Here is a 12,715-nt window from a genome sequence, read left to right on the forward strand (position 1 = left end):
CAACACACAAGCACATGCACATACAACAAACAAACACAAACGCACATTCAAAATGTGGAGCTCCCATCTAAAACATAACCCAGTTTACAGTACCTCTGTAAACACAGTATTCATTGGCTTTAGATGGAGCAACCTTTTATCAGGGTGTTTGAAATTAGCAATTTGTTAATTTAATGTTTCCCATGTTTATGCCACTATTTAGTTGTTGGAGTTTTATTTAAACTCAAAGACATTATAAAACAAGTCTCGTTATGTTGGTTTCAATGTAAAAATAGCCTAACCTAGTGCATAATAATTATACATTAAACATGTTATTGTTGTAAAATAGGCATATATTAATAATATAATTTAAAGTATGTGATTTTTTTGTTTACTTAATTTCACTAAGTCGGATCGGTTTGTTCTACATGAACCACATAGCTGTTCTGTTGTTTTGCTGTTGTTGTTTTTGTTTTACTAAGAGGTCTACAGGGAATTGAGGAGGTAAACGGAATCTTATCTGTCTTACTTCCAGACAAACAACAAGGTATGTCCATGCCGCTAATTATCGTGAATTCCTCATATGTCTCTTGGGAAATGTGAATATTAACCTATACGGAATCCAGGAAACCCCGCTGAGTCAACTTAGACTTTGGCTGAAACGGACAAAAAAAACTATGCTAATATTCTATGGACACGCAGGCACTGCAATTATCGGGCAGAGATAATAGCGATAATACATAAGAGCGTTTCCAGTCAGTTCACAATCGTGCCTAAAACATCAAACATGGTATTTAAGGTCTACATTTTAAAAGTACCCGGTTGATTTAATAGACGCTACCTGTATTTGTATACTGTTTACTGGAAAGGATTGACACATTAGAAGTAGACGTGTTCTATAGGCCTCCTGTAGTGTTTCCCATGCACAGGAGACAGCTTCTGTGATTAACCCAATGCTTCTGGAGGGCGGGAGTGAAGCGGTGGGATGATCTCAGGGGGGCGAGTCTATATAAGGGGTTGGAGACAACATTGCTAAGATTTTCTGTTTCACACCATGTAGGCAAACGCACAGAAGCATTATGCTGATGTGTATTTGTCTGTACGCAGAATGAGCGGTTTTACTGACATGCTGTTAAAAATACCATGAATGTAAACGAATGGCCTCAAATTGAATATGTCAACTTGTTGGAATCTCTTTTTGGTCGTTATCTTCTTTGGAGCAGGTATCGGAGTCTCCACTGAGCGCAGAGGTGCGGGAGCCATGCACTCTCCAGACATCGTACATCTCCACTCCGGGGGTACGTGCAATTTCACAAATAATAACGGGACGGTTGATTTAAATCTTACGTGTCAGCAGGATTTGGAGGTTCCCCTCAACTCCAGCACCATGCGTAACGACAGCGATCCGTTTGGAAGGAACGAGGAGGTCGCCAAAATCGAGATCACTGTCCTGAGCATAACGTTCCTTGTGGCTGTGGTGGGGAACGTCAGTGTACTACTGGCTATGTACAACTCCAGACGGAAGCCGTCTCGCATGCACCTGTTCATGAAGCACTTGAGTCTGGCCGACCTGGTGGTTGCGTTTTTCCAGGTGCTGCCGCAGCTCTGCTGGGAGATCACCTTTCGTTTCTACGGGCCAGATTTCCTGTGTCGCATCGTGAAGCACCTGCAGGTTCTGGGGATGTTTGCGTCCACGTACATGATGGTGATGATGACACTGGACCGCTATATCGCCATTTGCCACCCGCTGCAGACGCTCCACCAGCCCACGCAGCGCGCTTATATCATGATCGCCTCCACCTGGGTGTGCAGCCTGGTTCTCAGTGTGCCTCAGTACTTCATTTTCTCCCTGAGTGAGGTTATTCCTGGCTCGCAAGTTTACGACTGCTGGGGGCACTTCATTGAGCCGTGGGGCGTGCGCGCGTACATCACCTGGATCACCGTGGGAATCTTCCTCGTGCCAGTGGCAGTTCTTGTGCTGTGCTACGGCTTTATTTGTCACACAATCTGGCAGAACATCAAGTACAAGACCCGCAAGAGCACGAGCACGCTAGCCGAGGCAACAAAAAAGGGCTTAATTGGGAAGAGTTCGGTTAGCAGCGTCACCACCATCTCGAGAGCCAAATTACGCACTGTAAAAATGACTTTTGTGATCGTCCTAGCTTATGTGGTATGCTGGGCTCCGTTCTTCATTGTGCAGATGTGGTCGGTGTGGGATGATAACTTCTCATGGGACGGTAAGTGAGTATTTCCATACCTGCCAACGTTCGGTTTCAGAAGCCTGCTTTAGCTACACGCAAGGTTGAGAACCACCTCATGACAGTTTACCTCATTCTAAAAGAATTGCTTTACTATTAATTTCTAAGAAAATAAGATATATAACAATTTCATGTGTTGTCGCTCCATTCGCTCTCTTGATGCTGTCCAAATGTTGCACCGTTTATAAAATGGAGAACCAAATATTAAATATTGAAGCAATAATTTACAGTGGAGTGAGTAAGCACAATCGATAGTAGGAAAGCCTGACAAATAAAATTGTCCATAGAAATGTTTATTGAAAAACTGCAAAGAACAGACACCGTTCTCAAACTAAAATAGAAACATGAAAACATAAGACGACGTGGTGTGACAAACTTGCAAATGTGCCGTAAATAATGAGACAGCGCTGAAAGAACTAGCAGTAGTCATTAAGATTCCAGTGAAGAGAGTAAATATTTAGCTGGCGGCGACCTGGTGGCATGAGAAAGACTCCCCGGAGAATACGCACTAACATCAAACTAAACTCCTTTCATTTCTTATTTCTTTCTCCGTCTCTAGATTCGGAGAACACGGCTGTCACACTCTCAGCGCTGCTGGCCTGTCTGAACAGCTGCTGTAACCCATGGATTTACATGGTATTCAGCGGCCACTTACTGTCAGACTTTGCGCATTGCCTGCCGTGCTGCCTCAGGCTGCGCCACAAGTTTGGTCATCAGGATTCGGACAGCAGCATCCGCAGAACTACGCTCCTAACCCGCGTACCTCCGCCGCGTACCACGGAGCCCTGGAGAGACTGCAACCAGGCTCCTAGAAACTGTCAGTCAATTCCGTTGCAGTCTTGACCGTACGTGCGCTCACCGTAAACAGTGTCCATATGGTTCCATTTACGCTCCATAACACAGCGACAGCTATCGAGAGTTTTTCTGGAGAGTCGTAATTAGAACAATATGAACTGACTTGAGTCTGTCCATCATGCGGGCTTACGTTACTGAGGGAAGGCAAGCACATCAATCCGTCATGGTGTACTGCGGGTACATTAAGTGTGGATGTGCCTGTACAATGTGGACGGCCACTGATGATCCCAGACCATTTATAGGCAGACGTGGCATCCTGGTTTATCTTGGGTTCAGACACATAATTACAGACAAAGTCTCCTGTCTCCAAGACAGGGTTAGTCTAGTCCAAGTTACTGACCTGGACATGGACCCATAGGTACAACTTGTTGCCCCAATTCCTGCTTATGGATGGGTATAGTTCAGTGGTCGAGCATTTAAAGAGGTAGCAAGTGCAAATCCCATTATGTATGTTGCTTGGATGAAAGTGTCTGCTAAATACATACATCATTAGTGTTATTATGAGCTATATTGACACTCTGATCTGTCACTTTTAACATTTGATAGGTTTCATTGCTAGTGTGATTTAGTGAGGTAAAGTCTTCATTGGTGTGTCCTTGTGTTTGTGAACTCATTATTGTAGCTATTCCTAATGGCTCACACATCACGCTGTATAATAATTGCAATTGCACTTTGTATAGACCATAATGAATCATGCCACATGCCTCGAAATTAGATAATAACTTTCGTTTCTGAGACGTGCCTTGTTTCTTTAGTCAAATGAGCACAAACACGTACCCCCCCATCCCTCCTCCTCTTCCTGCAGATCCCCAAGCCCGTGTCCCAGCCTCCTTGCATCCCCCCCCCCCCCACACGCACACACACACACAAACAGTCTTGTGTCGCTTTGCATTCTCTGAGTCTCTGTTGGTTCAAAGTGTGGGACCTGTCATAAGCCTCAGACGAGTCCTCTCATGGTTGTTGATGGCAGGCTGAAGCTGAAACAGCATACAGGCAGGATGGGCCTTTCATTCTCTATCTCATTTACATTAAAGCCATGCGTCTATAGTGAGCTGTGTGCTGTCAATGTAAATTTGTGAAAATCACATATATCAGCTTTTTGGGGTCATGAATGTGTTTTTCCTCACCTGCTGTAAGTTACAAAGAATGTGATCTCAGAGCCCAGAAGTCTGTTTTTCTCTCCTTCAAAATTTTGATTCACGAGATTACTAAGAATGTATTCCAAATGTTTTTAAATGTGGAAGATACTGTAGGCTACAGTTCTGTCCTGTATTATTGTTTCCACACCTGCTCTGTTCAGAGGATGACACTTAGACTAAACCTAAAACAGGGAATCAGAGATTACACATGTAATCATACACTTCCATTGCATGTTTAGACAAGGGTATTTATGTGTGTGTGTCAATTCTTGAAGCGCATACACAATAAAGAGGAACATTCAATGTAGCCTCCTCTGTTCAAGTGCAACACCAGGCAGGGCACAAAAGCACATCAGCTGTGCTGGCCAAGAATGAGCCGTGGCTCTCTTGACACTTGCATAACAGAGGAAGAATGAGCACATGATTGGTGGGGCTCAGCAGGCTTCAGACTAAAACCACATGCTGCTCTCAAAGTGGCACCTGACTGCTGCTCCATGAGAAGAGGGATGAGAAGATCCTCACCGTCTGAAGGTGGGGACGGCTGGCTCGGGATGGAGAACACTTCCCCAGGCTCACCCTGATCTGGCTGAGAAGAGAGGAGGGAGCAAATGTGCATGAGAAGCAAACACAGCCCAATATGAGGGAGATAAGATCATATGTATATAACATAATATATAAGATAATATGAGAGATAAGAGAGGTGGACATTGACATTGCGCTCAACCTATTAAAGCATAGTCAGGTCTAAATGGCTCAAGCAGTAATTTGACAATAAGTGACCAGCACTATATCATCTATTACACACAAACACACACACACACACACACACACAGTCTTCACTAATAATACATAAACACAAACTTTAGCTCCAAAGGGAAATTAGCTGCTAGAGGCCATAAACTCAGACAGTCTAGAGAGTAATGCAGGGGACTCTCATATCTACTGTGACATAATATAATTAGTCTGGCAATTATGAAGTTCAGCAAGTTTATTCTGTCCCAGAGGCGTTGTCATACATAAAACTCTACTGGGGCACAGGCCCCTATTCATATCCATTTTCTTTCTTTCAAGCTTGCTGCGCACAATGCACTACTAGGCTATAGAAACTCCTCTTGCTTAACCCACTATACAACAGTTCAGGGACGCAAGTTTGATATCAGCTTTGACAGGGACATCAATAGATAATGCGAGTGCGCCAAAAATCTTCGCATTTATTTGAGCGCAAATAGGCCTAATGTTTTTTTGAGCTTCATGTAATATTTATTTTATGTTTTAGTCAAAATATGATGATCGGTAGGCCTATCATTTAGAAACTTTTGTTTTGGTCTTTTGTTTTGTAATGTTTTCTTAGCCTACCTCAATTCTGACTTGTGTGCCAAGTCCGACAGCTGGACTTCTGTGTGCGTGCTGCAGTGGCTATTTGGCAAGCTCAGAAGAACGCGCTGACATGGAATTCTACAGGCATCAGTTTGTGTTTTCGGTTAAACTGCTTTGATTTTAAGCGCTGATTGGGATACTGCGTTTATTTTTTCCAGGATTATCAATCTAAATTAATGCACTGACTAATAAAGTAAATTGTTAAAAATCAAACTTTAGATTTTACTGGGGCACAGCAGATTTATACTGGGGCACGTGCTCCAGTAAAAAGGGTTTAATGACGCCCCTGTTCTGTCCTCTTAGACGAACAGTTTCGTGCGTGTTTGTGTGGTGTGTGTCTGGGTCAGGATTAGGGTTAGGTCACATTTGTATACCCAGAGTAAGGATCTAATTTCCCAAACTTTCTGTTTCCAAGTTGGTGGGGCAACACATGTAAAGTACATGCACATACTGTGCTGCATTGTCAGCAGAATGGGCCGTGCTGTAGGATAAAGTCAGGTTTCAGGATAAAGTCAGGTTTCAGGATAAAGTCAGGTTTCAGGATAACAGTAAACAGCAACTGAAGAGAGGAGGTCAAACCAGGCCGTAGTCTTAACAGGTGTCCAGTCATGGATGTGGAGAGAGAGAGAGAGCAGGGGAGAGAGGGAGAGAGAGAGATTAGCCTTGTACCAGAGTCATACATAACAAGTTAAACTGTATGTCGGCCAAGTAGCGTCCTGGGAATGAACGGAACGTCCCTCAATGAGGCAAAGCAGGAAGAGGAAATGCATTGTTTAAGACAGGAAGTGCAAATGGTGGTAGCGATGGAGAGGCCAAGTCTTTAAAATGGAAACCCTTTCATCATAAACCTTGGGTGGAGCCACATCCTGTCCAGGAGTAAAATGGACTATATCTATACATCGGTCTCTCCTTGGCCTTTTACGGTTTACTCTGTCTCTTTCTCTCACTGTCTACCTCTCCCATATCCCATCTCAGTCTCCCTTCTGTCAATTGCTTCCTTTTTTTATTTATTTTTTACTTGTTTTTTTCTTTCGTCATATTTGTTTTCCCTCATTTGGGTTGTGGAATATGTTGTAGTCTTGCAAGATTAATCAATCATCACCTAGCTCTACATAGATGAGGAAGGAGCTGTGTCCAAAACAAATACATTCCCTTAAAACTGACAAAACATTATAAAATGGACCACAAAGACGTTGGCACCAGTTTGTGAGACGCTGAATTCACTGAACATAACCAAACCTCACAAAAATGGTGCCCGTCGCTATGAACACATTTGAAATGGGATTAGGTGTGGTCAGGCCTGAGGTTAAACACAGCTTGTCAGGCATAATGGAACAAGTGGAATGGTCTTGAAAACGTCCCTTGTAAGGCTTTTGTGAAGCAAGCCAAAACAAAGTGAGCCACTGATAGTTAAGTTATTGTTTTTCCACAAAGGAAGTATTTTCTCTATCTTTGCCCAGGAGAGGTCTGTCTGCAAGACACTTAGCGGGCGGAAGAAGGAAAATTAGCCTGCAGCACCAACATCCCTCACACCAGCCTCATCCCTACCTTCTTCCGTGAGCCTTCTAACCTTAGAACAGACTAGAAAGAGATTAAGAAGTTAATGCTAAATAAATACACTATAGCTGTATTAAGACATTAAAGTAAAGTCTGACTGGGATGCTTCATACAGATATTGACGCGCATCAGATATTTTTAATATTTTCATCTTAAAAGTAGACATTTTTGTCTTATGGGCAGATGGGATTTTTGGCAGGAGACCACTAGAGTATCACTCACACATGCTAGACACACTGCTGAAATTGAGTGTATATGTGTGTGTGTGTGTGTGTGTGAGAGAGAGAGAGAGAGAGAGAGAGAGAGAGAGAGAGAGAGAGAGAGAGAGAGGTGCGATGTGTAGTGCAGAACTTTCTCATGTATGTATTTGATTAAATTAAAATGTAATCAGAACCATTGATGCCTGTGGCTGGATCTACTTGTATCTGCAGTCTCACTGATGCTGTTTTCACATCATCATCACATAACAGTTCTGCCTCTTGGATAAAATGCAACACATTTCATTGACTTGTCTACTGCTAGCATGAACACTTCTCTCTGCCTTACCACAACACCTGGCCTGTCACAAATGTACCTAAAACATAAAAAGTGAGAGACGATGTGATGGAAATCTGAGAATTAATATACCCAAAGCTGTTAAAATGTATTTTGTATATTCTTTGAACCATGCCCACGTGTTCACCAATCCAGCTCTGCAAAGCACAGGACCACACGGTCCACACAGTTATGAAACAGTAACAGTCCTGTTCCGCTGATCCTGTTGTCTCCAACTATGATATACCACTGACACAACAGCAGTCACCACGCCTTCTAGTGGTGCAAATTGGACAGGAAAACGGAACTGCATGCTTCAAAGGTAAATTAACGCGACTCAAATGTTCGGTTTGATTCTGACGTTATGATTCGTCAATGTAGAAGTCGTGTCGCGGGTTACTACTTCAGAGTAGATCATATGTAGCCTTAACAACCGACAAATAACATTATCACGTGTGTGTGTGTGTCGGTGTGTGTGTGTGTGTGTGTGTGCGTGTGTGTGTGTGCGCGTGTGTGTGTGCATGTCAGGCTAATGGTTGCCTTTTCGGAAACCTTGGAAAATGTTATCCTTTGAATGTGTTGCATGTATTTTACACAACCCTGTAACTCACACAAGACCTGTAATTCAACGCATTTTGATCACAAACAGTAACATGACAAATGTAATCACTTAAAACTAGCAACCACGTAGCGTTCGTCACATTGCAACACTGTGTCCGGATCACCTCTGACGTAATCCATTCACTGCCTGCTACTCCTCTATGCCACTCATATAACTCTCAATAGTAGAAAACATTAAACTGCATTTGTGAACCGGTTAAATGCGGTTTTCCCACCAAATATTAACTGGATAAGCTGTAGTCCCTCGTAATTAAAAGTCGCTGCACGCAGTGGTAAAGTGCATAGGCGAACATGAGACGTTCCTGAAGTTCTATATGGGGTTTAGGATTTGCTGTAGCCTAACTTTAATGGCGGCGCAGACTTTGCACCTTTCTCCTATATTACATTTATCTACGCGCTCCTGGATCAGGTAACAAAACGATTCGGTTCAAACGTACATTTAGAACTGTGAGTGTCTGCTGGGAGGGAAGTACATCATCTGTCACTGACTTGCAATGAGTTATGTATTCCATTGATTTACATGTCTTTTTTTCATAGACGGTTTGCAAGATAGAACTGATTTTTGATGTTGGGTTTATACTTTGTAATGGTAGCAAATGTAATTACACTGTTAGCAAGTACGATGTTAAAGTGTGTATTCCATTGGCTTCCAGTCAATATAAACAAGACAGAAAGATTGGGGTTTTACAGCTGTGAACAGCTAATCACTCTGAATACTTTGACATGCAAATGCTCTCGACAGGTAAAAAATTGAGCCACAAGCTGCAATTTCTTTTATCATTAACTACATCATCTGAGAACTTGGTCTTACAACAACAAACTATAATCCTAAACTCCCAAGAGGATTTGTTTCCACAGGTCGTCCTTCACAACTACCATGACAGGGGCCCTCGCCTTCCTGTCTGTGCAGCCAACACGGGCTCTTGTTGACGAGAAGGTCCAGGTGGTTGTGAAGAATTTAACGCCGGGGCTTGCAGTGACACTACATTCCCTTCATCAATCGGAGGACAACGACTACTGGGAGGCCTTCGGACATTATATTAGCGATGACAGTGGCACGGTGACAGGTAACAATCAAAAGTTCCTTGAAAGACAGGAATTCACAGTTTAACTATAACTGTGTCTGGCTTACTGCCAAACTTGGGTCATTATTACATTCCATATTCCTCCGAACTGGTCAATTCCAGTCCTCATACAGTAACAAAACCTCAAAGTCGCTGCATGGGACCACCCAGTGATCTGACTTTCAAGCCACACAACAGACATCTTACAAAGTTACATTTTGTCTCCAGTGTCTAAGGACGCCAGTGTTGGAGGCACGTATCGGGGTGTAGAGTCAATGGGTCTGCTGTGGAGTATGGTGCCTGTGCCAGGCAGTCGACCAGGCCTCAGGTAAACACACCTGCACAGAACAACCATCTATTGTTATGATGTTTGTATCCATCTCCAACCATTGTATTACATGGTGGAGTGTAATGAACAAAGCTTACACACAGTCTGGGGTTCTCTCTCATCTCTCCCTCTCTGTACGTTTGTGTCCCTCTCAGGCTAAGGAAGAAGGATGTCCTCTCTCCCATAGTGGTGCTCATGTCTGTGTATGAAAATCACCTGTCAGAGGGCTTCATGAAGCAGCCTCCTCTGTCGTCCATCTGTACAGAGCGTTGGTACACAGCCCCAGGTGTACGCAGGATGGATATAGAGGAGAATGGTGTCAAAGGGACCCTCTTTCTACCTCCAGGTATTTCTGGCAGTAAACATGGCTTCTGTACATACTTCCTTCCCATGTACAGTTCACACTCACTGAACTCTTATCTATCTTTCTGTCACTCTCTCTCCCACTTTCTACTCTCTGTCTCCCCCCTCTCTCTCGCCCTCCCTACCTCAGGTCCTGGACCCTTCCCTGGGGTGTTGGATATGTGGGGAGGGGGCGGAGGTCTGGTGGAGTACAGGGCTGCCCTTCTAGCATCACATGGATTTGTTACCCTGGCATTGCAGTACCTTTCAGTTGAAGGTGCCGGGACCACAGAGCTGGAGCAGAGCTACTTTGAGGTGCCAATCTTGGATTGGATCTCTTTCTTTATCTGTCTCTGTCCTTCTGATTCTCTCTCTGTTGATTTACTATACTGTTGTCCGAGAAGTTATTCATTGTCATGGTGAGTGCAGAGTCCACCCATATGAACCATTACTCAGTCCCACTCAGGGTCCATAAACTTCTTCTCACCCATGCAGGGAAGTGTCTTGAAACTTCAACTTCCAGTTGTAACTTATATAATTTCCCACTGCACTGTGTACAGGGCGCATACAGGATTGTACAAGAGCATCCCCTGGTGTTAAAAGACAGGGTTGCACTCTTTGGTCTGTCTTTCGGAACTTCAGTGGCCCTAAATATGGCGGTTTATTCCAAAGTTATCCGTGTGAGTTTCCACTTTTCAAATGTCTGCAACGCCATTTCCCTGTTCATGTGTCAGTATGTATGTTTCAACATGTAGGCTAACATTGTCTGTGTTTTAGCCCCGGTGCTGTGTGTGTATCAGCGGCAGCCATGTCCTACCCATCAACAAACCCACCCACTTTGTGTTAAAGGAGATGAACAAGTGAGTCTGCATATCCTGACTGATTAACACCACATTATATCTCATGTCTGGTTTGAAGTTGTGATGGGAGGCATTAAAAACGTAGAACAGCAGCTCTCCATCTGTCTGCATAGATATATATATATATATATTTCAAAGGGTTCAGGATTTTTTTCAGTACCTTTTGTAGTATGAATTAAACGTCCAACTATTGACTCATGTTGATTCATAAAAACCCACCTCTGTTGTCAGGAACATTAACAAGATACGATTGGACGAGGAAGGCCGCATTATTTGGAAGGATATTATTCTGCCTATTCCGTCAGATCCAGACATGAAAGTTGATGTCAGTACACCAGCTATTTACACACAGACACAGACATTCAGTGACTTTTTTACTTTGATATTACTAACTGAGTGCTCTGATAGGTGGGGAAGATCAAATGCCCGTTGCTCTTAGTTGTCGGTGAGGATGATCAGAACTGGCCCACAAGTGAATCTGCTGAGGATGTGAGTATATAAAACACACACACACTCCTCCAGAGTGATAGAAATGTAATCAGCTGTGAAGTTTGAGCAAAGGTGACCCTTGACCTGTCTCCCCTGATCCTTAGATTTCCATGATGATGCATGAGGCAGGAAATGAGCACCTGCTGACCCTTCTGTCCTACCCTGGTGCTGGCCACCTCATCGAGCCTCCCTACACTCCCCACTTCAGAGCCAGCAACTTTATAGTGCATCATTCAAAAGAGAAAGGTTATTCATCAGGGCACACCACTACATTACACTTCGCAAAACACGTTGTTTTTGCTTCGGGAGTTCCTTTCTTTTAAGACTTTTCCCAAACCATAACTCAACACATGCAGTAAATAGTTAAAAGGTTTTCTTTTTATTATGTACTTAAGCAGGAGTTGTATATCATAGAATAAACTGACAATGGTGTGTGTGTGTGTGTGTGTGTGTGTGTGTGTGTGTGTGTGTGTGTGTGTGTGTCACAGTGATCATGCTGTGGGGAGGACAACCAAAACCACATGCCGATGCACAGGAAGACTCCTGGGAAAAGGTCCTAGAATTTCTACAGCAACACCTGTACCCCGGCTATGACTCAGCACCTCAGGCCAAACTGTAATGTGACATCCTGTAAACACAATGACCAGGAAAATGTAGCTTTACTTAGATTTGAAAGCAATCAAGTTTGTATTTAATATGTATTTAAGCAGTTGAATGAAATTATCACACAAAGAATGTGAAGAGATTGAATGGGGTTTATGAATGGTTTTCAATGGTGTTTTATAAAATATCTAATATCTTCTGGGCCAATTAACTGAACTGCCTTAGTAGTATTAATTATAAAAGTTACTTGAGCAGTGATTATTAAGTATTATTATGGTAAGAAATCTTTAATAAACTAAGAGATGTCTTGTTTAATTTTATTTTTGTAGTTCTTCAAAGTACCACTGGAGGGTGGTATGTATTTGCAGTGAAAGACTATTAGGGAATACTATTGAACTGGGGAACACTGTAAGGGAACCATGTATTTAAGGGTTATAATGTAAAAGTATGAACCAAATACAACCTAGTCTGAACACCTTGGGAGTACACAGTAGCTTTTTAGGCTGAGACTGACCAATGGAGTGACTTTAATTATGTAAAAACCTGTCTTAAACTTTCTCATCCAATAATATGCAGGTCCTCCATGGAGGATACAGTAGGATAGGTATGCTATGCTAGGTATGTTATGCTAGTAGGTACATCATGCCAGAATAGGGACTGTCATCTGTTAGGTCATCTGCTGGAATGCTATGTAGCCTACTCTCCACCT

General features: G+C 43.0%; 2 protein-coding genes across 4 annotated transcripts; both read left to right on the forward strand.

Annotated features, from left to right (window-relative positions):
* Nucleotides 1-1,035: 1,035 nt before the first annotated feature.
* LOC134037860 (arg8-vasotocin receptor-like) lies at nt 1,036-4,522 on the forward strand. Its single transcript, XM_062483414.1, has 2 exons — nt 1,036-2,216; nt 2,797-4,522. The coding sequence occupies exons 1-2, from the start codon at nt 1,154-1,156 to the stop codon at nt 3,078-3,080; spliced, it is 1,347 nt and encodes a 448-aa protein (XP_062339398.1). The 5' UTR covers nt 1,036-1,153; the 3' UTR covers nt 3,081-4,522.
* Nucleotides 4,523-7,937: 3,415 nt separating this feature from the next.
* On the forward strand, nt 7,938-12,326 carry acot18 (acyl-CoA thioesterase 18). 3 transcript variants are annotated; one of them, XM_062483445.1, is made up of 11 exons: nt 7,938-8,021; nt 9,179-9,387; nt 9,613-9,712; nt 9,868-10,058; nt 10,206-10,369; nt 10,615-10,734; nt 10,832-10,914; nt 11,146-11,239; nt 11,323-11,403; nt 11,508-11,649; nt 11,892-12,326. In XM_062483445.1, exons 1-11 carry the CDS (start codon nt 8,011-8,013, stop codon nt 12,020-12,022), a joined length of 1,326 nt encoding a protein of 441 aa, XP_062339429.1. In that variant the 5' UTR covers nt 7,938-8,010; the 3' UTR covers nt 12,023-12,326. The 3 variants fall into 3 exon arrangements, with proteins under 3 accessions (XP_062339429.1, XP_062339430.1, XP_062339428.1); XM_062483446.1 differs by having other exon boundaries at nt 7,955-8,021; nt 9,162-9,387; XM_062483444.1 differs by lacking the exon at nt 7,938-8,021 and adding an exon at nt 8,315-8,729.
* The last annotated feature ends 389 nt before the right edge of the window (nt 12,327-12,715 follow it).

The sequence above is a fragment of the Osmerus eperlanus genome, chromosome 17, assembly GCF_963692335.1.
Source record: "Osmerus eperlanus chromosome 17, fOsmEpe2.1, whole genome shotgun sequence".
In the NCBI taxonomy this organism is placed as follows: domain Eukaryota; kingdom Metazoa; phylum Chordata; class Actinopteri; order Osmeriformes; family Osmeridae; genus Osmerus; species Osmerus eperlanus.